The 25,143-nt window shown below is 36.0% G+C and overlaps 1 protein-coding gene across 2 annotated transcripts; it reads right to left on the reverse strand.

Moving 5' to 3' along the window:
* Positions 1–19,780: 19,780 nt before the first annotated feature.
* Positions 19,781–22,225, reverse strand: LOC118738805. Of its 2 annotated transcripts, XM_036469793.1 has the most exons (3): positions 21,149–22,225; positions 20,503–20,527; positions 19,781–19,977 (listed from the first exon to the last, which is right to left on the reverse strand). In XM_036469793.1, exons 1-3 carry the CDS (start codon positions 22,063–22,065, stop codon positions 19,957–19,959), a joined length of 963 nt encoding a protein of 320 aa, XP_036325686.1. In that variant the 5' UTR covers positions 22,066–22,225; the 3' UTR covers positions 19,781–19,956. The 2 variants fall into 2 exon arrangements, with proteins under 2 accessions (XP_036325686.1, XP_036325685.1); XM_036469792.1 differs by lacking the exon at positions 19,781–19,977 and having other exon boundaries at positions 20,385–20,527.
* Positions 22,226–25,143: the final 2,918 nt, after the last annotated feature.

Below are 25,143 nucleotides of genomic sequence, written 5' to 3' on the forward strand. Positions count from 1 at the left end.
ACTAATTGTCTACCGACAAAAGTGCGACTGGAAGGAGATGAATGCGGGAAGCGACAGATAAGCAACACAGGCAAGAAGGTCAGGAAAAATTAGAAATTTAGATTAGAAATTTTCGCAAAAATGAGAGATGGTGTTATAGCAGGAAGAGACCGCATTGCTTAGATACAAAAATACTGGCCGACATGAGTGGGTGAGTAAGATTAAAAATTGTGCTTATATCAAATGCGCTTGAGGCAAATGCGGATACTGAGAAATATGTATGAACATAGGGAATGTTGAAACGGAAGTTCTGAGTTGAGTGGCTTTCTTCCTCATACTCCTGTGCTATTTAAGTGGCATGTGGTATTTAATATGACTATAGATAAGTTTGTATGTGAGGCACAAGACACTTCAACATACTCACATAAATATAGTCTTAAATAAATGAGTATTGCACAGATACACATCCTTGTATGACTTTCATTGGCGACCAACATCCATTTTATGGAAACACAAATAGCCGACGGCATGCAACATCCGAAAAGTTGCATTTAACTTTGTCGCACCCACATGTATGCAGAGCACTTGATCGTGTGTTTATTTTCTTATTTTGAAAGCACACACTTATGTGCACAAAGTGGTATTTTTGAAACTTGCTTGTTGTAAACTGTTGTACATAGCTTCTCATATTAACCATCAATTTGTATTGCATAGCAGCCAGCGGCGGCTTTAACCAGACTTTGGTTGATCTTCCCAATAATTGACGGGGTTATACTTTCAAGTTTATTGCACTCCTCCAACATACTTTTAGGGGCAAACAGTGAGTTTTTGTTTACAAAATGTATGCTAAGATAAAAAAAAAGCGCCTCAAAAACTTCCAACAATAAGCATCGTAAAATAAATAAAGTATTTTTCCAAGAACCTTATGTTTCTCCTTTTGCAATATCAACTGCATTTGTAGGTATATGTATGTATATTTACACACAAATACATACATATATGAGCAAATCTCACGAATTGTTTTTTCAGTGTCTCCCCTTCTCTTGGCAGAAAAAAACGCTAAAGCATTCTTCTTGCATTTACTTTAATCAATGGAGTTCCAGAAACAAGTACAATAAAAACTCAATTATTTATTTGAACAGTTTTAGCCTTTAAACATTTATTTAGGCGACAAAGTACCGAAATTACTGATTTTTTCATTGTCACTCGAAAAAATCATAATTCTTTTTTTAGTAACTTTGGGAAGTTTTCAGGTAGAATGTTCATATTAGGGACAATGAAAGATTCACCAAATACAACATACCTGAGAAGTTTCAAAAGTATGCCATAAAATTAAAACAATTTCAGCAAGCAAAATTCAATTACTTTCAAATAATATGACTCTTAAGTTAAGGCGTGCGTGTAAACGTATTAGCTGGCTGTGTATAGTGCTACAGGTCGTATACGTTACATACACAACTGCGGGTATATGCACTGCAGCAAATCAAACTGGTTCAGAACTTACGCTGAGCTAGCCTGAAAAAGGACGGTACTGGTACTCCATCTATCACAACTCAATGCTTTAAACTGTCTTTTTTAACGTGGCGATGTCCTACGATGTGAAAATTGTCGCCCTCTGCAGAACTTTTGAACTTGTTCTGAACTGACTCAGCTTACATGGTTCTGAGACAGCTCATATAACAACAGTTCCTAGATAATTCAAAAAGTTTCACCTCCGAGCTAAAAAAAATTGTGGCTAGTTTTGAGCTGAATCTTTTTGTAGAAGTGGAAATTTTGAAGAATTCTAGAAACAGTTATAAAAACTTCAATATTTTAAATCAGAGTTTATAACTATGCAGTTCTAAAGCCCATTAAAACTAATCGCGCTTATATTTTATTTCTTTTCTCTTTTTACGCACGCTCTTGAAGGTATTCCCCATTTTAAATATTTTCGTTTAAGATGCACGATTACACTTTACTACCCTAAAATTTGATGGGCTACAAAACAGAATACTCGAAATATTTATAAAAAAAATCTCTGATTAAAAGGTTTAAAATTTGAAGACAGTTTTTAGAGTTCTATCAAGTTTGCATCACAGTTAGGAATTTGGGTTCAAATGGTTTATGGAATATGGGACATAGTACTAAAATAAAAACTTAACGAAAACAAGTAAGAAAGTCTAAGTTCGGTCGAAGCCGAACATTAAATACTCGGCGCACGTATTATATATATGTTTTTTACCTTACCGAAAGCTACCGCTACATGGTAAGCCGGGGCGTATCAATTTTGAGTAAATTAGAGTCCTTAGATTTCGAAATTTTTAAGTTTCAAGTAGTTCTGAAATTTACCGTTATATGTAAAGCGGCCTCAATTTTAGTCCGCTTTCAATAATTTTCAACCTTTTGCTTTTATGTGGCAAGCACAATAACCATACCGAGTTTGGTACAAATTGGTAGAACGGTTACCGAGATACATATATGTGATCATAAGTGGGCGGTGCCACTCCCATTTTCCAAAATTTTATCACAAATGTATTTCTTGGTTAAGAATTGTTGCAAGCATCAATTTTGACGGAACTTGGTTGGAAAGATTTAATGACTTCCATTTGTTTCTGTCTTTGCATAACTCTCTTGAGGATAAAATATGGTCGAAGAGCCGCTGAAAACCGCTTGGTCAAGTTTTGCGCCGATAAACCACAGAAGTTATACATCGATGGATTTACGAAGCTCATAAGTACTAGTGGCCAATATGTACTTGATTAAAATTTATTTTCAATAAAAAAAATTTGTTTACCCAAAAATCCGCGGAGACTTTTCATATGACCCCATATTTATTGGGAACGATCTCAGTAAATTTATCGTTTCATGTTAGACAGAAATTTTAAAGAATAACAAAATCAATAGGATAGAAATTTTTATGGAGATAAATACTTAACGACATATTTGCTATGTATGTATCAATCTTTGTTATCGATATATTTATTCAAAATTTTATCGTTATATTGATCTAAATGGCTTTTTATCGAGATATTTATCCACGCGCATATATTTTAACTTATAAAGTATTGGTTTCAAATACGCTGCATTAAAAAATGTAAAAGTCTGAGTAGTACATATGTATCTTTTAATTCGACCTCCTTTATTTCAAGCTTTACTAACTTGAGCCGTAAAACACCGCAACTTCTAACTACGTACAGATTTTTCCTTTACATGGTACAATATATTCTTTACTTTCTGCCTTGCGGTCGGAAGATACATGAAACATTTTACAAAAACATTATAACCTTTGTTTAGGAGTGTGCCGTACTTGTATTTTATACTGTCCCCAGCATAGCTAAGGTTATCGAGAAGTTACATATAGTTGTATATGTGTATGTATATATATGTACGTGCATAAATACACATATATTATATGCACTAACTCTAGCTATGTATGCAGTTTTATCGTAGATTTTTGATAGTAGCCGTCGGGCATTAGGAAATTAAATGAGGAATACATGTAAATGCATACTCCATAAAAGTCAGTGAGATTTTGCTCGTAGATTTTTTTGTTATTTATTTTTAACAACTATCAGTAACTGGCATGGTTTTTTACTTAGCGCTTCAGGCGCACTTTGCTTGCTTTGTAATAAATTGAGGGGAAATTTTCATTAAATCTTGAAGAATATTTTGCGGGTTTTTGATGGTCAAAGGTTTTGTGTTAAAAAAGGTAGCTTATAAGAATTTTTGTGTGATTAAAAGCGGACTTCCAAAGAGCAAACTTCGTGGCATATGAGCTGGCCAGGGAAACATCCTAAAGTCGATCCCAACAACATTTATATTAGTGAGCTTGGTATCAGTTCAGCAAACGCTGGTCGAAAGCGAGTCCATGCGTGGTCGCAAAGTATTTCTGCTGCCTGCGAAATTAGTTCTTTACCTTTCGTAGTAGTTTTACAAAGTCGCAATGCTAATAATCCTAGCACGCTGATGTTTTGAGCGACCAGCTTCATCTCATTTCAGTTTGCCATTGCGCTGGCACTTAAGTATGGCGCTGTCATCTTTTGGAGCATATAAGAGAAATATTCTATAAAAGATGTACGGTGCTTTACGCTTTAGTGAAAACGAGTACTAGAGATGATAGAACGATGAGTTCTAGAGGCTTAACTCCGTCACAGGCATAAAACGCTGATTTGAAATCAAAAAACTATGCGGGCCTGTCCTGAAAGTATTCGACGCGGTACTCACTTGTGGTGATATGGGGCGCGGAGAGCCTTTGCTAGGTAAAAAATACCAAGAGAAAGGATTTAGAGGAAAGGGATAGATAAGTGGGATGGGAATTCATTGCTCCTCTGCAAAATTACCAGACTCCTTCTGGCCTCGTCCATTCTCAATACGTCCGACCCAAAAATGACCCATCCAAGCCTAGCGAAGGCCGGACAGCCCGACTCACGACAGTCGGTCTACGTGACCTGAACTACCCAGATATATATATGCTCCAGCTTCACTCCCCAAAAACTCTTTGCGGAATTTGTATGCTGTTGCAACAACAAAAACAAGGCCGGACAGCGCCAGAGAAAATGTTCTGTACTATCCTCATCCTCCAAACATGGCGTACGCAGTGGATGGTCGATAATGCCTATAGTGACCATATGTCGTCCCCATAGATTGTGCCCCGTAATCACTCTATCAGGGCTCGTATATCACTCCTTCTTTGCCTGAAAATTAATTTGCTACCACCCTGTCAAGCCTTTTCTGGAAGCACTGGCTGGTTGTTTTACAGGTGTCAATACTACACCAGCGGCTCTGGTGAGTTTTATTTAATAAATCCTCGATGTACCCGATCGTTCCTCCTCCACTTGGGTCTGGAATAAACCAAGTTTGGCGCAGTGCCATCTTCAGTGTCATATTTCGTTCGGTTATTAATATCTTTTTGTCGCAAGGTACGGTAAAAAAATAGAAGATTCATAGTCTTTTTCAAACAGATTCACTTTGTTTTCATCCTTCTACCTTCTTGGTCTAGCTTAAAAAACTTGGTCCGTGGATATTTTACTCTGAATGCCCGCTCTTTGGAGGCATTGAGACTTCACTGAAATTTCCCAATATTCAGGGATAGTTTCCTATCCGGGATCCTTTTGCGCACAACAATCCTATCTTCCAGGAAGATCTACTATCCACGCTCCTCAAAGTCTAACAAGGAAAGTTGAGAAGACCTTGTAGAACAAAGAGGAGGCGGTGCGTGTTCATTGTATGTGGAGGGCGCTTTCGACAACACGTAACACTCTCTAATAGACAATTACGTCCGGCGAAGGGGGGCTGATCAAACCACGTATCGCAAGATAGCAAAAGTTCTTAAATCCAGAACCATTACATCCACTCTAGGAAAGGAAAGGGTCAGATTCTTAGCTAAGGAAGGTTGTGCGCAGGGCGAAGTGATTTACCCGCTGCCGTCGAAGTTCAGGATTAAGCCAACAACATTGTCATTCTAATCAAAAGTATGTTCGAAGACCTCCTACATCCCTCCAGCATCCTACACAATTCTCTGAACATAGTCGCAAATTGGTGTAGTAGCAATGAGTTAAACGTAAACCCCAAGAAGACCAGTATAGTCATTTTCTCCAAGAAAAGCAAAGAGAAAAATTTGTAGAAAGAACCACTCCTTAAAGATGAAAAGATAGACTTATCCAAAGAGGTCTAATATCTAGGAGTTAGCCTTGATGACAAGCTTTCATGGAATCCTAAATAAAACTAATCAAAAGGTTAGGGCCTCTGTCTGTATCTGCCAGAAACGCATAGGACGGAACTGTGGAATCAGACCTGAACTGGCTAGGTGGATGTATGATGCCATCTCCAAACCTATTCTCACCCATACCTCACCCGTCTTCTGCAACGACTGGCCTGCGTGGGCATCACTGGCGCGGTGATAACAACACCAACTGCGGATCTCGTGCTTCTTAAGCTGCTTACCCTACACATTGTAATCAAGAAAGAGGATTTACTCATTTCAGGGGCAGTCTAGAGGACAAGAAGCTTATACACCCTTAACCCCCCCCCCCTCAAGGTTGTAGAACAGGAAGATGGAAGGCGCATAATCTTTGTGGACCAGTGCCTTTCGAGATATAAATTCACAAAAAACTGCAATGTCTCTTTCCCCAACAGGAAAAACTGGGACAACAAACGACCCAAACCCCCGAAGGACAGCCACATACCAGTCACATAGCCAGTCAGTATGCCAGATGGCTCAAAGACTGGCCACGTCGTAGAAGCAGGAGATTAGACATACAACCCAGATTACTGCTTTTCACCAGCATGGGGCAACGTAAGTCTATCTTTCAGGCCGAGGTTCTCGCCATAGCAGGTGGGGCAACCAAAATACACCGCTACATACACTCGGACAGCAGAGCGGCGCTCCTCGCTCTTAAAGTGCACGAGGTCACCTCAAAGCTGGTGTGGAGCTGTCTTCAACTTTCAATACTGATCGCCTTCTGAAACAGGGTTCCGGGACCGAGTGGAGTCATGGGCAATGAAGTGGCAGATATTCTTGGGAGAAAAGGGGATGCACATGGATTTATAGGCCCAGAACCGTTTACGGAGCTTTCATGGAGTTCCATTACGTAAAACTTCTGTCTCTGGTTGAAAAACGAATCCCAGCATTACTGGACTGACGCGGAAGGTAAAAGAGGTAGGCAAGAAGTAAGAATTGGTACAGGCTTTCTTACTGACCACTGTATGGTAATGAAACACTTGTCAAACATAGGAGTTGTTAACTCTGTCCAGTGATGGTTGGGCAACAAAGAACAGGAAGCAACGGAGCACATTATGTGCCACTGTGAAGCCTTCAGCATGACCAGACATCGCTTCCTAGGATCTACGTACCTAGAAGCACACGATCTAAATGGCATTCAGTCAAAGAACCGCGCCAGGTTTTTTAGCAGTAACTAAGTAACTAAGCTTAAATACTATAACAAGAAGCTTTGTTAAGATGTCTGAAATTTTTTTTTAATTTTTTCCTTACAAAGAAAAAAAATTAAAGATCGAGGTCAAATAAAAACAATTAAAAGAGAAAACTGTAAACCCAGCAATAAAGGCGAGGTAAAGTAAAGAGCAAAGTATTAGAGCAAACAATAAAAAAAACCGTTTCGAACAAAACAATTTGAAACATACCCAGCAATTACCGTATCAAAGCAGCAATAAAAGCAAACACCAAAAATATGTATAAATAAATAAACTCACAGCAATCCCAAAACTCAAATACGACAGTAATAGGAAAAATACCAGGCAGCCAACAGAAGAACAGAAGTTTTAAATCTTTTAATCCAAAATGAGCTGCTGAACTGTAGCTGCCGACCAGCGAAATTAAAGTGGTGTCGTCGAGTAGTAGAGATACGGAAGATACACAAGGTAATGCGCAAGGGTGTGTTATTGTATGAGCGCGCAGTTAGATCGCCTTTTTGTATGCTTTAGACTTTTTTCTACTCTTCCTTGTACATTTCAGGCGCTTAGACAAAATAGCAGCGGCATTTTACTTAATCGACATGGGATTTAGGCAAGAGACACGCAAAAACAAAACGACGCACTTTGCCACAGGGTTGTAATGTCCGTCCAATCCTGTACTGTGCAGGCAATCCTGTTGCTGCTGTTTGTCATGCCTGATGCTTGTTATTTTCTTTCTGTTTCGCTGTATTGGTTTAATTCATTTTTGGACTTACTTTTGAAATGTTTACATTTGTAGCTGTTATTGTTTTTGTGGTTGTTGTTGTTGTGATGCTGTGTCACGTGGGTATTCGTTTGTTAGTTTTAATGCCACACAGAGTGGCAGAGGATTGCAGCGAGCGATAGCAATAAGCTTGAGTGAGTGAGCAAATGAGCGGCAAGTTGAAGTTAGATAGCAAACGCGCTAGACACACATGCGAGGGCAAGTATGCGGCCGCGTATGTACTTGCTGTGCGCCATACGCCGCGGCTTCCCTTAACACTTTCATTCATTTTATTTCAATTTAAATTAAGAATTATTGCCAAAGTAGCCCCGCTGATTGGGTGGCACAGACACAGCGTTGAACATGCGCTGGCACGCAAAGAGTGAGCCACCGAGTAGAGCATAGAGATGCTGATAAGAATTAATAGCTGAAGTACCATGCGTTTCACCCCTCTTGCGCGCCCCTCCTCTTCCCCTTCAACTGCTTCCATCAGCGCTGAATTAAGCTTAAGCTTTGCTCGTGACGTGCCATCGAAATAAATGCCTTGTACGTGCTTGAATTTCCTCAACGCCTTACAGAAAGGCTACAATTGCAGATGGTGTGTGAAGAGAGAGGGGTGCGGCGCGCAGAGTATAACCATTGCAGCAACGAAAACAAAGTGCTTGCAGCATACAAATAAAGCCACACAGAAATTATTCCTGACAACGCGCATGCTACTGTAATTTCCGCTCGCTGTGTTTGCCGGACTACTTATTTATTTGTTTTAATTTGTTTTTTTTTTGCTACTCCTGGCGCTGACTGTTTGACTGTGTGTATCTGTATGCGTGCCTGTGTCACTTCTAGGATTAACCGCTGATTGAAATTGTAAATGAAAATTTATAACAATTTTTGCGCATGGCGCAACAGCACATCAGCGGCTTTTGTGCCGCGTCGTCGGCCTCACCCACCCCACCTGATATTTGTTTTATTGTTAGTTTACTTGTCACTTTTTTCACTCATTTTCGCTTTTCACGCGCATGTGTCAGCTATTGACACACGCACACACGCTCTGCGGCCGGACTACACAGCGCGCCGCGGGCGTTCTAGTGCGCGCGCACGCATTAAAATTTAATTGAGTTAGTGACATTTTATTTTAGCGTAATTAAATTAAGCAGCTGTGGATTAGCGTTTGATTTTAATATAGTTCACAGCATTTTTGCGACATTTATTGAGGTGGGGTGCCTCATTGCTGTGTTTGTTGTTGCTGTCTTCACACTTTTTCCCCGGCTCACTCATATCGCTAATGCTCATCGTTGCATCGCGCTCATTACGACTTATTTGCTGGTTGCACCTGTCGTTTTTGTCGACGTTGCTGCCAACAGCTGGATTAATGCATTGAATTTACGCAGCCTAGCGCCTAAATGTATGCCATTAATTGTACACAGCAGTGCATTAATGCGCGCTGTCATTAAAAATAAGGGATTTTCTGGCTTGTTTTCTATGTTTTTTTTCATTACTATCTGCTATAATAAATATGTATAATAATTGTCAATGTAAATGTATGCAAGGTGGATTATTTCGAAATTATGCTAATTTTAATACAAGCTATAAGTTAAACGTAATGATAATATATTGTATTTAGAGAAGCGCCATCAGCTGGTATGGTATGTGTGGGGAACAAAAGTTAAGTGAATAAATTTTTAGCTTATTTAAAAGCACTTGGGTTAAATCTCCATGAGCAGTACTGCGCTATCCTGCAAAGTTCTTCGCGGTTTATAAGGTAAGCGAGACTCTCGTCATCTAATGGCTTGTCCGCTAAGAATTGCTTATTCCTGAATGAGCATTTAATTACCACCAGCCTTAAGGTATGCAATGACTAGCATACGATTTCCATAGAAACGGAAATTTTCAGCAACCTAACGAAAATTGTAAGGCCGGGACTATCCGTGTATTCGGATATCCGCATATCTAATCGGATATTTGTTTATGCGGATAAACTCTGGATCAGTTAATATCCGTTAATTTTGCTATCCAGATTTTCGGTTAATATTCGTTAATTTTGCTATCCCGATTAATTATGCGGATGGAACTAGCCTAGTGGATACATATGTAGGTTACTGAAAAAATACTTAGCACCTTCAGCAGTAATTAAGGGTTATTATTAACGAATATTTAATTCTTCATTAAGATACATATATGTGTCCAATTAATATCTGTTAATTTTTCTATCCGGATCTCCAGTTAATATTCTTTCATTTTGTTATCCGTATATTGTTTTTAATCAGATCCGGATAGAACTACCAGCCCTAGCAGAGATATAGGTACCCAAAAAAGTACTTAACACCTTCAGCCGTAATTAACAGTTAATTTCTAGGGATTTTTAATCCCCAATTATTATCAGATTTCCATATATTCGCTAACTTTTTTTCAAATTAAAGATTTACACGCTAATAACCTGTCCATCTTTAACGATATAAAGCGCAGCCGCTCATAAATTTTCTCAGAACTGTTTTAAGGGATCATAAAATAACATAAAACTAATTCAGCGCCTAAAAGAATGCAATCAAATTTTAATGTCAAATTCGCCTTTCCATTCTACACGTTGAAAGTCCCTTCGTTCAACCAAATGTTCAGAGACGGCTTCAGAAAGCTCAAAACTCGCGCCTCAAAGTGTGCACAAATATTTATTTGTTTAGCATAATATCTTGAATACAATTGATGGCTCAAAAGAATTAAACTTTAAAATAAAATTTTAGATGTCAATTTCATTTAGCTGACCGATAACCTAAAGCTATGCAATGGGACGAATAAACTAGTTCAACCCTAAAATTATGCAACATTTTTTTAGTTAATGTGTATATCCTTTTTCCAAAGCTAAAAAGTATGCTATAAAATCTTTTTTCATAATACTTCTCACTTTGAACTTGGAACTTTGACATTTTAACAGAACAATTAATTAGAGAGATATTAAGAAAAATCGCTTTTAGGTGCTAATCTTCAGACAAAACCTTTAATAATAAAAATTTATACTGTAAGGCTTTTTTTAATAAACTAGAGTGCTAGTTACTGTCGAAATTCGACAGTTTTTCTAGTTTTAGAAGCCTTGGAGAGGTTTTCTAACTTAACACGAGGCAAAACTTATACGGTAGAAATTAACTAACCGGAAAATCTTCTGCTTTGGAACTAAAACGTAACTAAATTTTTTTATCTGAGAAGGTCTTTGGAGGGCTCCGGCAGGACTTGGAATTGACCCAATACATTCAAGTTTTCCGATAAATTTCAATGATTTGATACATATCAATAGTTCGATGAATTTCAAGAACACTAAAATCCGATAACTCATAAAATTCGTTAACTCGACCAATTTCGATAACTGTGAAATTCGAGGGCTCGGTATATTTCGATAACTCAAAAATGTAGATTCTTTGGATACCTTTATAAATTTTTACTTTTGACAGCTCCACATTTTTCGAAAACCATCTAAACATTTTGGAAACTCGTTAAACTCTGTTAACACGATAAAATTCGATAAGCAGTGATAAATCGATAAGCTTATATAACCTTGAAATTTCGATAAAACGATATATTTTGAAAATTCCATAAACTTCGATTCGTTGAACCAACCAATTTCGGTAGATCAATAATTATCGATAACTCTGTAAGTTGAAAGAACTCCATGCATTACGACACCTCGATAAATTTCGTTAAGGCTATAAATAATGATAATTCAATAAATATCCATAGCTTGATACATTTCTTTAACTTGACGAATTTCGTTAATCCCACACGTTTTTATAGCTCGATAACTATCCGTAAATTTGGACCACTAAGTTTCGGTGTCTATAAATTTCGACAACTCAATAAACATTGATCAGTTTGAATAATTCGATACGTTGCGATAACTTAATAAGCATGGATAAATTTCGATAATTATAAGCTTCGCTGATTCGATAAATTTCAGTAACTTTTATGGCTGATTTTATTTCGATTCCTATTTGAAAATTTCAACTCTGTTACCCTAATTCCTATGCATTTCTCATTGTCTCCATTTTCGCCTTTATCTCCATTTTCGTCTTTATCTGCACTTTTGCCTTTTTTTTGTCATAATCGTTATCACTTGTTTCTTCATCTTTATATTTGTCTTTATTTCAAACTTTAATTTCAAATACGAAGTAAAACAAAATGCGAAACAGCTTAAATTGAACAGGTTGCAAAAACAACCATACACAAATATGGAAATTTTTAAACGACGATTTTCAACCAATTTCGAAACCTTTCCAACAGTGCTTTTAGTTTTGAAATCGGTAAATTTACCTTGGTCTTCTTCTTTGTTTTCATCTATCACATCTTTGCTTATATCCTTTTCTTTTTCTATTCACGTAGATGAAATGAGGTGCGATGACGTGATAAGATGTGACGTGATTTTATGCGATGTGATAGGATGTCATGTCATGTGTTGTCATATCCTCTGATGTCATGTCATATGATGTCATACCATATGTTATCATATCATGTGATGCCACGTCATGTAATGCCATGTCATGTCATACGATGTCATATCATGTGATGTCAAGCTATATAATGTGATGTATTTTCATATGATGCCATGTCACGTGATATCGTGTGATGTGATATCATATTATGTGATGTAATATCGTGTGATGCCTCTTCATATCATGTGATATAATGTGATGTGATGTCATGTAATGTGATCACATTCCATGTTCAGATTATTATATCGATAACCCTGTTGATAACTGTGTCGATAAAATACCAATAACAATATCTATAAACATGTAGAAAAATACAACCATTGCAAAATCGATTAATTCATCGATAAATATAACAATCATCAGTATCGATTATTGTACATATCGATAACAATATAAATTACTAAATCGATAACAAAATCAATTATTTAAATCGATTATTATACCGATATCGATATCGATGTGGTATCGATAACAATATCGACTATTATTTTGATTATTATATCGATTACAATAGCGGTTATTTAATCAATAACAGTATCGATAACAACATCGATTATCTTATCGATAGCAATATCGATTATTATAACGATAAAAATATCGAGTTTTATATGGATATCAATATCGATCTTCATCCACATCCTTTTCTTCAAATTTATCTTTATTTTTGCATATTCCTCTTAGCCTTCACCTTTAAAATTAAATTTTTAAATTTATTTTGATCTTCGCTTTTGCCTTTATCTCTAGGCATCTTTGTTTTTGATTTTATTCTCAAACCGCTACGAACCATTTCTGTGTGCATTATTCCCCTTGAATTTGACAATTCTCTCCCAACCAACCAACTGCCGCTAAAGAAGTTTCACTTCATGAATTCAAGAAATATTCTTACCCTTGCAGTTACCCTACTTCTTATGTATCTGTCATTGTCTCCATTTTCGTCTTTATCTTCACTTTTGCCATCTTTTTTTTGACTTCATCTTCATTCATTCATTTCTTCATCTTCATATTTATCTTTATTTCAAAGCTTAATTTCAAATGTGTAGTGAAACAACAGGCGAAACATGTCAAATTGAACATGTTGCAGCAACATGTATACACAATTCGAAAATGTTTAAACGACGGTTTTGGCCGTAATTTGCAACCAATTGTGAAACCATAAAAACTCTGCTCATCTACGGAAAAATGCCTTTCCCAAGGTGTTCCTGGTTTAGAAATCGGTTAGGTGAAATCGCCAAACGAACGGAGACAAAATTTATGTTAGCGTATTAATATATAGATGTGCTGTTTTTTCAAGGCCTGGCTTTAAATTATCTTAGTGCAACTAACTTCTATACATAAACATTTTATAACTCTTTTAAACCATATCGTTCTTTTCGAAATACATATTTAATTTTTAGCTATTCAATCAACGTGAACCTGTGGAAATGTGTTCAGTATGAACTTAGTATAATGCCTACCTATGCTTCTTTTTAAGATCACCTTATTTCGTAAAAAAACCATTATCATACACTGATTGCTTGTGCGCTTAAAGGTATGCAATAACTTTGAATGCAAAATAAAAAGTGCTCGCTAAAATAGCGTACTTAGCCCTTCTTAGCTAAAATTAGTTTACCATTAACTCTAATTACAAAAGTTTGCACTAGATACTACTTATATTTGAAAACCCCGAACACCCTAAATATGCAATAGTAGCGCAGGCATCTTCTACTACTGATACCATTTAATATGTACACATATATGTATATCTTACAAAACTTGCTCATAGCTTATGATAAAATAGCTAAGTAAACTTTGAGCCAATCACTAATTAATTACGCGTCTGTAAGTATACCCCAGCGTATAATCATAACTGTTTTTATCTCTTGCGAAAAGCGCACCTAATCCGTTGGCTCAGCCAAATTTTCCAAATTACTTTATTAAAAAAAATAATAATAATAAAAAAAAACTTTCCACCGGCGCGCATGCAAGTTTCATTATTAGCAAGTTAGAGTTTCAGCAAATATTTGCATTTTGCCAAACTCTTGTAATCCTTGTAATTTGCCATGCCACCAAAATGTATGCAACGCATGTACTTTTATATTTTAATTAAAAATCTTTCATACAACAATGATTATGCAGGAGCGAACAGAAATGCCTTCCGCTGCTTGTTTATTCAATTTCCTTTTTTTCTGCACTTTTATGCTCTTTAATTTCGAGCGCTCAGTTTGATTTTATAACATTTTTATTTCCCTCGTTTCTTATTTTATTCGCCTTTTTCTTCATAACTTCTGCAAAATATGACGTTATCCTCGCCTGTTTTTTTTTTTGTGTTTGTTTCACTCCGGCTTTGCTGCTGACCCAAGTAAACATTAATAATATATTAATAACAAAGTTGCGCACGCTAGGGCGCCCGAAAATAGACTATGTGTGCATGTTGAGGGAAGCAACAAAACGCTTGTTAAACTCGATTTGATAGCGGCAGAGTTAGTCCTTTGCCAACGCGTATATCCTAGGGGATATTTACAATAATTCCTCTAATGTATAATTACCAAGCACACACATATTCTTATATATAATATAGCATACTTTTTGAAGGTCTCAACAGCGTTCCGCGCGTATATGTGTTGATCGTTGGGCATATGTATGAGGTAGTATGCTCGATACACAATTGCAACATTCTATAAATATGTATGTGTGTTTGCACGCCCACTTTGGTTGTATGAATTTGTTTGCTTTGGAAAATCTTTCACAACTGTTTAAGCTTACATTCAGTCAGGGATTTTCATAACGCCAGCTTCAAAGTCTACATGCTTTTATGGAGGTGTGCATGTTTTGCAAGTATGTATATTAAGTTTGCATACGCTCTTCGTTTATTCGGTGTATTGTTTGCATTTCGAAATTTTGCCAGCGGCAGCAAAATGTAAAAGATTATTACAATATTAAGTAATTATAAATATTTGCACAATTATTATTGCATACATTTAGGGGATCCGGAGGTAGCACTGCAAAATGTTTGCAAGTCTACACGCCGGCAACTGAGGTTTATAGAACTATTTTGTAGTCCATTTAAATTTCAGATTTATAGCAACTTCAATATTTAATAATGTTTATTTTATCTGCCTAAAACAAAAATCATTTCTAATCGCCTGAGAGTATGTTTTCTGATGTATTTGTAGTTCAAGTGAGGTTTACTTTGCTTTGATTGAATTGATTTGAAATTCATTTCATTAGAAGCTTTTCTATGTGAAATTTATTTTATCTGTCCAAATTTGAGCATGAAAATTATATTCTTAGCAAACTTTGTGGCGTAGAAACTAAAAAAGGTATTTAAGTCTCATTTAAAACATTCATTATTTACAATGACGCTTTGGAAAAGAACATTGCACTCAACTAACCACAGCCACAAGTTCAATTTTATATCAGCGCCCCTAAAGTAATAAATGCGAAGAGACATTGTAGGCTTTCAATTTTCATCACAAACCATTTTTTTCATGGACTGTGAGCTCACTAATGAGAGAATTGTATACTGTACGGCGTCCAACTAAGGAGAACACGACTATTTGAATTTTATATATGTCAATTTCGGTAAAAGACAAAATTGTAATAATCATATAACAATATTTTAAACTTCAACCAAATGCGCCAAAAGTAGAATAAATATATAGTTAAATGTGCATTTGCTAACTTTGGAAAATATGTGGAATGAACAACTTAAAAAAAATAAATTGTTCCTATTCGTTAGATAGGCGTTTATTTATTTACATAAGAATCATTTCTTTAAGGAAAAATACGTTTCAAAGTAAGAGCTTTCATATTTTTATTGAAAACAGTAAGTGCGCCGAGAAGTATACTCCATATTCCTGCAATTGCTTTGCTCGTTTTTTTTTAATTAGAAAAACCTTTGAACCAATTTTAAAATATAAATTGCTCTCCCAACAGCCTCAAATAACAGTAATATGCGTCACTTATAAAAAAAGCATACTTTTAGGATGCTAGACAAACTTTTGCCAATTGCTCTCGATTCTGTGCATTCTTTTCGGATGCTGACAAACCTTGGTCAATTACTTACTCCCAATTCTATGCTCTTGACAAATAGTCAAGCTCTGCCTCAAAAATGCTCTAAAACTATACTAAAAACCTCGTGATGTAACTATTGAACATTGATGCGCCTAAAAGATGCAGCGATTTTTATTCTCAAGTTACATACCTTATGACAATACGAATGGAAATTGTAACAGCGAGGTTTTAGTTTTTTAAACTAGAATATTTTTTTTCGAAGGTAGAACGCCTTCAGGATATACAGCCGGACGTCGATAAGAAGACCTAAAGTATTGCTCACTCAAAATCGGTACGCGTTCCAGAAATTCCTGTTCATAGTACTAGCAGAGAATGTTTATTTAATTTTTACCTTAATTTTAATTTAATTTTTTAATTACATTAACATTCTCTGGTACTAGCTTTTAATTTTACAGTTTTTCCGTGTTGGGAGTGGCTGCTAAAAAAATCATGTTGAACAAATTCGACATTTTCGAGATAAAAAATCAAATTAAAACTAAATATACCGAAAACTTCTTTCCTTCTGCTTAAACTAACGGAGTAAGCTAATCATTCAAAAAAATAATTTCGCTCCAACTTAATGATAAAGCTCTTTACCTCAAATAGAAAAAAAAATCGGCTTATCAGAAGAAGATCGCGCGAGAGATTTGGAAAACGATTACCCACAGTTCAGCGAATGCAAGCTATGGCAAGACTTAAACCTCATCGAGTTATAATATACAAAATTCTGTTAGATTAAATCAATTTTATAACCAACACCGCACCCGTTTACTGTACCCCAATGTTCACACCAAATGTGGTCTTTTTAAAAAATGACTAAAAAACACGTTTAAAACTTGACTTCGATCAACTCCTACGTTAAAAGTTTTAAGCTAAAAAGAAACTTAATTTATAGAAGTTGACACAGTTGTCGAAGGGATATGAAATGACGAGAGAATCGAATCAGTCTTATTAAAACTCGATCAGACTCCACAATGGGTCATATTACCCCAAAAATATGCTGGAAGGAGTGCTTGCACAAAGTATTAAGCCATTGTATCATTTAGTTTAAACCCTTAGTTATTTACACCTTTAATTATTCACAGGTAACTTTAGATCCGTTTGAAGCCAACGATGTGAATAAAATTTTGAAAGTCATCAATTAACGAATATGTTCCATTTACGTCAAATCGAAAAATACGCGGTATTTATTTAAAACAAAATTAGTAAAGATGTGCGAACTATGGAAAAACATAAACTAAAGATAGTTTAGTAGAACAAGTTGGCTACTCAAGTCCCTAGAACGGGTGTTCAGAAACATTTTATCATTTTCAAAGAAATTGTCCCGAATTTATTTAATAATAATAATAATAGATTGGCGCTTACACATATGTTAGTGTTTGGCCGAGCTTCTCCTCCGATTTGTGGCGTGCGCCTTGATGTTGTCACACAAAGCGGAGGGACCTACAGTTTTACGCCGACTCCGAACGGCGATTGTATTTTTATGAGAAGCCGTTTTTCATGGCAGAAATACACTCGGAGGTTTGCCATTGCCTGCCCGAATTTATTTATCCAAGCAAAATACGAATCTTTCGCTACCATCTATCAGTACCGGAATACTGCCTTTTATTTTAATATAGCAAATATTATTTTCTGAAAACCTGTTAAAAGATATAACCCATTCCATGCGTACCGATTTTGAGTGAACTATGCTTTACAATTATGCTTAGGGCTTTAGTCAATCAAGCCAGCAAAAGCAAAAATTGCATATTTTTAGGTTTCAGAGCGGCCAGTGCTTTCAAAGTGAAAGTGTTTTTTTCAAACAAGCTTTTACAAGCATCTAGACACATCCAGCCTGTACGAAAACTTTTAGCAAATAAAAGTGAAAAACTCTCAGAATTTACTATGCTATAAAATAGAATTGCATACTTTTAGGAAAGAAGCTATTACCTTTTAATTAGGGATTGGTAAAATTTACTTTTGTCACAAATGGCAACAGGTCGCTAAATTGTTTTAAAACACCTTTTTAAAAGATTTCCAAGATTTTAAAATTGCATACTTTTAGGGTTCAGCACCAGTAACTTATTTATAGCTAGAGACCGGAATTGATGCTAAAAAATAAGCCTAAAAATATGTACCATCTCAACTATTACCAAAATTTATAAACTCGTATACACTTTGCTTATTGGCAGGTTTTAACCATGTTTTTTTTTGTTTTTGGTGTTTAATTTAAAATATTTTTTATTTATAAAATTATGGTTTAGTTTTTAACAAAAACCTTATAAAACCAAGTGAAATATTTAAAACACCTCAACAAACTTTCGTAAAAATTTAGAAAACGTTAATTAGACTACTTAAACGAATTTTGGGTAGGCAGTTTTGTAACCTTTTCAGTTTTAGTACAGATAACTGATAACAAGTCTCAAGTTTTTTAAATGGGCAACACCTTCAAAAAATTTGTTGTTATACTGAAATTTAATGAGCTACAAAACAGCATACTCAAATTTTTTCGAGGAAGGTGTAGTAAAAATTGTAAAAACGTTTTTTTAGCATAAAACTCCGAGCTCTATCTACGCTAAATAGAATTTACTTGAAATTTCGTAGTTCCGATAATCACCCAGTTTTCCTAAGGGTATGCTTGGACCTCGACAATGCCGCCCTTAAAACAAATTGCATACTTTTTGGCTTCAGTTCTAGTAATTTGTTGAACGACCTTATAAAGAAGTCCCCTCTTTTTTAGTGTTCAAAATCAAAGGCTAAAAAAGTATAATGAAATTATTTCGAAAATTGGTTGTTGCATACATCTAGGCGCTGACGCAGTTTTTAAAACATCTCCTCCACATTCATTGCTTTTTCCATGCCTTTCCGCCAGCAAGTGCCACTTTTCCATTCGCCTCGCCAACAGCAAATATTACAACGACAATCTTAATTTATGCTACATTCAGCAGCTCAGCAAATCCTACTTAGGCTTTTAATTCTCCAGGCAGATACTTTATTAAACATAAATTTCACCGTACAACATTCACATATAAACTTAAGTATGTTTGTGTTGAACAAAAGCGCCTTGCGCATAAATACTTCAAACTTTAAGCCAAGCAATATTTACCTATTGGCATTAAATTGCCTTACCTTTCGACTTGCATGTAGTCTACTTACTATTTATAGCCTACTTGCAGGCGTGCATAACTTTCACGTTACTTAATTATGACCAAATGTATGTGAAGTATGTATGTATGTTTATTAGGGTGGGCTGAAAGTTCCACAATTTCAAAACCTTTAACGGCCTAGTGATAAAAATTTGCCTAAGGGAAAGAGAAGTTGAGAGCAAAAAGAAATTTTGAAATTCTTTAATATTTTACCCTCGCGCATGGGGATCACAATTTAGAATTTTTTTTTTTTAATTTTGATGCTTTTCCAAATTTTTTTTACAATTGCTTATGCTTTATTTTAAACCTCTAGGAGTAATATTTCAACACATTATATGCAAAGGCGTGCTGGGTTTAAATTTGGAATTGGGAATTTCCTTTGCGCCGCCCCATTTTTTAATTTTTATACCCGAGCGCACTTTGTTCACATAACATATTTTGCATGTTTGATTCTTACATGCTTTTTTTGGGTTGACAAAATTTAAAAAAAATTTTTTCCCTCCCCTGACAAGCTGCCGCCCTTTTTTTTTAGTTAGCAATGTCGTCAGACATTAAAACGTTGGCCAGGTATCTTATTAACCTCAGGGGCCAGGTTGTCCAAACAACTTTAGCAAGTTCTAATTCGTCTTTGTCGTAAGCGTATATCCACAGGCAGGTCCAGCGAAGGGAAGATCCCACGAAGACCAAGAGTGGTGGCTTACAACTTGAAACAGAAAAACTAAGACGCAAAGAATTACACAGTGACAAAATTAGAAGTCAAAACGTAAGATAATCAACTAACTCTAAGTAACTTAAACTGACCTCACAAAGCAATTTAGGCACTTCAGAAATTTGGGATTACACCCAAAAAAAAATTTGTAATCTACTTCTTTTTTTTTTAAAAAAGAATACATTGACTCCATTCTTAATTAATATTATTCTTATAATTTAAATTATTTATATATTTTTTATTTTTTTTTTTTTTTAATAATTTGTACTCGAATTGTACTTTAGTAAGCACTACAAGGGTGCGAATCACAGCCATACAAATGCAATACAATCATTTAATGAACAGTCTTTTGCAATAAAAATCACCAATACGAATTTCAATTACTCGAAATTTTATCTTTTTTTGTTTTCTTTTTTTTTTCCAAACTCTACTCTTCTAATATACATAACTATATGTACACATATATTACTATACTTATTATTATTAATGTATATTTCAATCTCATTAACCCTAAAGGACTTTGTCCAGCTTTACCTTGTGTAGAAAGTGTATTAGCTCACTAAATAGATACAAATTAGAATTATTAAAAAAATCTTTTAAATTATTACAATTGTTAAAAAAGGTATACGTGCTTCTAGCGGCTGAAAATTTACTACACTGAAAAATAAGGTGATCACTAGTCTCTCTGATTCCACATACATCACACAAATCATTTACACCTCATAGAAATTTGCTTAGAAACGTCCTACCATATGTGTGCCCCATCATCAACCTGTTAACTAATTTGATATCATGAACACCAAAATTACATTTTTTGTCAGTAAACCAAGGACGCCTTTTGATATCACTGATATTACCCGCAAAAAAACTACCTTTAGTACAACTAATTTCTCTAAACTCCACTTCCCACTCAGTCCAAATAGCACTTTGAATTTTACATACAGCCTCCCCCAAGGTGAGATCCATTTCGATGGGTAATCCCTCACTAACTGCAGCTCTTGCAAAATGATCCGCTTTTTCGTTAATTCCAATACCTACATGACTAGGCACCCACACCAACATGGCACTGACGCAATTTGACTTAGCAATCATATTGTGAATGGACGCAACTATAAAATTTGTAGAAGCCTTCTTTCCTATCAAACGTACCGCCGCTAGACTATCCGTGACTATGACCCACCTGTTTATGTTTTTTTTAAGTAAAAAGCTAACTGCTTGTCTAATCGCCACTAACTCTCCAAACGTGGATGAATATTTCCCATCCAGCTTAAACATTTCCGAAATTTTCTCCTGAGGGTCATAAAAAGCCAAACCTACAACATTATTCACCACTGATGCATCCGTAGCCAACAGATAACATCCTTCCTCAGCCCATTTGCTAAATTTATATCTGAATATGCTATTAAGTTGCTCTTTACTAAACTCACACTTGGACCTTCCCAAAGAAGAACTCTCCACACGAAAATTAGTATGTCTACTAAAAGTAACATTTACATTAATTTTGTTAAATAGATGTCGAAACTTGGAATAAATAAAACTGTAGCTCGATTTAACAGAGCTCTCGCCCATCAGATCTTTCCTCAGTTCTTCATTCACAAGCCATTGCTTGCCTAATTCCTTGGCCACAAGCCATTCCGCCCTTTTAAGAGGCGGCAGCTCACCAGCCAATGCAAATCTCGCATGAATAGGAGAACTTGGTGGAAGCCCTAGACACCTCCTTAGCGTATCATTTGAAATACCCTGCAGTTTCTTATTAAACCCTCGAGGAGCATTAGCATAAGTCGTGTTGGCATATTCAGCTTTACTTCTAATAAAGGCTTTATAGAAGTTGATAGCCACTTTGGGTTCCAACCCCCCCTTAATAGTCGTAAGCTTCTTAATCAGATTTTTGCCTGAGCTTGCAGCGCTTTTTACCTTATCCACATGATTACTTATTGACGCATTAGCACAAATGGTCCTACCCAACCATTTAATACTCTTTACCTGCTGCACTTCCGTCCCATCCAGTCTAAGCGAAAAAGTTTTATTACTAGTTGAATTCATTAATAGAAATTTAGTTTTACTGACATTAATATTCAGATTTAAGCTATTAAGCATGGTTCTAATTTCATTTAACTTAAAATTTAACCTATCAATTGCCTCACAATAACTGTTCCCGCTACATAATAGCGCAAAATCATCAGCAAACTGAAAGACTTTTATGTTATCATCACCCAAGCAGTGCAAACTTGCAGTATATAGGTTAAACAACAGTGGCGATAAGTGGAAAAGAAATTTACCACCCAGTTACGAATCTTATTTTCCACCCTAAACCCAGCCAAAATTTCCCCCAGCAGTGAGATATCAACACAATTATAAGCATCAGATATATCTAATACACACATAAACACTTTCTTTTTCCCTTGTTTAAGCCTACCAGCCCAATGCAAGCATTCATTTAGGCACATCGAGGCCGACTTCCCTTTGCGATACGCAAAGCTATTGCATGGTAAGATATTGTTACTTTCAACCCAATTATTCAATCTATCCTTAATTAACATGTTCAGACATTTCACCACAACAGAAAGTAATGAAATCGGCCTAAAATTCCTAAAATCACTTAAATCTTTATTGGCTTTTGGAATCGGAACAATCTTAATCGTTCTCCACTCCTCTTTTACAATGTTACTATTGAAACAAGATTCTAACTCTCTCACAAGACATAATTTCGTTTCATATGGCAGTTTATTGACCATATCAAACGTAATTCTGTCAGCTCCACCAGCAGATTTCTTTTTACGTTTTAACACTACATCCAGATCCTCAACCAAGAAATTAACTACCTCATCTCTTTCATTAACCATACTGGGTCCACTTAAGACTCGCCAACCACTGTTGCCACCCTGCTGATCCACCTGATTCTTAAGATGGGTGAGATATCTGCCGTTATCCTCACTAATCCACTTAGTACCATATCTACCTCCTTTAACTTGATTAACAAATCTCCAAGCATCGCATCACCAGAGTTTGGACATTCATTCAATTGCATTATTCTAGATTTGTAACTATTACTTTTGACCTCTTTTACCTCTTTCTTCCACACCTCCTCTAATTGTCGGAGTTTTTCAAAATCCTGAACACGGTTCGTTAAAGCAGCTTTTTTCCTCGCCGCCAAAACCAGCCTAAAACGCTTTTTTAGCTCCTCATTCCACCAAGCCTTAGGGAATCTTTTGAGAGAATTTAAATCAATTGACGCATTCTTAATCTCATTTTGTACTGCATTTACAATACTATCCAGTCCCCCACTAACAACACAACCCGCAAGAGCAGAAGCAAGTTTTCTCTTTTGCAAAAACATATTAGGCCTTTTAGCTACATTTTCTACTTCAAAAACAATAGGCCTATGATGGCTTCCCCCAACATATCCCAGATTACATTCCCATTTTAACCCTCCAGAAATATTTGTGAACGATAGATCCAGCACAGATAAACCCTGCTGAGTCACCCTATTTACCACAAAAGTCGGATTGCCATTATTTAAACATACCAGCCCAGCCTTCATAGTAGCATTTTTGAGCACTCTACCCTTAGGTAGGGCTGCCGCCCTGGGAATTTCCCAATTTCCAATACGGCCAGCACGCCACTGTTTATATGATATCGTTTTGTATGTACCTATATTTTAACATATGTATTATGTCATATAAAATGGTTTTTGTATGCAGCTCTTGGCACGAGCAGCATATCTAACTCGCCTCAGAACTCACCACGGGAAGGTAGCTGCAACTATAGTTCCACCCACGCCCTTCCCAACCAACCAACCAAGAAGAGCCAAATACTACCCTCTAGTTATTGTCACTTACCGATTTATTAAATCTTCACGTTGAAGTGTGCCTTGTTTGTAAAGGATGACATAATTTCTCTGGACAGCAACATAGTTCGAATGAAACCATCGCTATTTTTATAGCCAACAACATGTTCTGCTGACTCCGTTACTAATTTAACGCAACGCTCAACTGATTGAGTGTGGCAGGGAAAGTCCCTAATATCCCAATTGGGAACAGACCCCGATTCTAGGAGTGATGCGATATATTCAGTTGAAACATGGCGCAGAAGAGGTGGAGAAGATAATTCAGTGGAGTCCCAGGCGATCATTTCTGAATAATTTGTCGAATCAAAGTAAATTTTTGGAACAAAAAAATCTCGAACTACCTTTTTTTTTTTCGCAGGCGATTTTCGAGCCTCAATGATTTTTTTTAGACCAAGTTCTCTAATATTTTTTGTTTTGTCCATTGACATTGCTAAGACTATGTTCTCAGGATGGACAAAGAACGCGTTGCGTTGGATAACAGGATCTACAATTTGGAGAAGATTTTCTGTTAAGTACCTGGATATTTCAATAGCTTTGAATACGTGCTTTGGTCCGTCTGTAAAAGAACTATCCTTTTTTATTGCAAACCATACGGGCATGTAACACTTAAGTATGAACTTGACTATCTCTGTGAGTTCATTGGAAGGATTCACAGTTGATACATATAATCTCAGAATTCGATTTGCAGTTGTCGGCCACCGAGAATGACATAAAGGTCCTGGATCTGAAATAGCTAAATCCGGAGGGCAGACTCCTGACTTAATAGCTGAAGCAATATTCAGAAGATACCTCTGATCTTTAGAAAGATATTTTTGAATTTCCTCATCAACAGAGATGATTTCACAATCAATGATTTCAAATGTAACGATGGGTAACTTATTACAGAGAAGAAGAGACTCACCGATAGGACCAGAAAACGATTTAGGACCTGCAGTTGGACCATCCAAATACTAAAATAAATGTCTGAATGGAAGTTCATTGAAGTGCAATAAACAAATAATCCACTGAAGGGGTCTTTTGAGAACCATTTCGATATTGTGAATTACACCATTTTTCCATCCAGTATTAGTAGCAGTTCCATCGCAGCCAATAGCATCTTAGTTCTCAAACAAAATTTTCAATTCTTTTGAATGAAGAATGATACTATCAGTAATGTTTTTCCCAGAACTTGAGCTCGGGGAAACATGACTAATGTAGTTAGACCCTGGTTGTTGAATCAATGAAATGTGTTCTTCTTTAATCACTCTGCGAAAGTTTTTTGAGGGCATTTTTTCAATAGTTAGAGTATTATATTTTCTGCCATCAAAATATAATCCTCGGAGAATAAG

Source organism: Rhagoletis pomonella, unplaced genomic scaffold, assembly GCF_013731165.1.
Source record: "Rhagoletis pomonella isolate Grant_MI unplaced genomic scaffold, Rhpom_1.0 Rhpom_scaffold_00005, whole genome shotgun sequence".
Lineage (NCBI taxonomy): Eukaryota > Metazoa > Arthropoda > Insecta > Diptera > Tephritidae > Rhagoletis > Rhagoletis pomonella.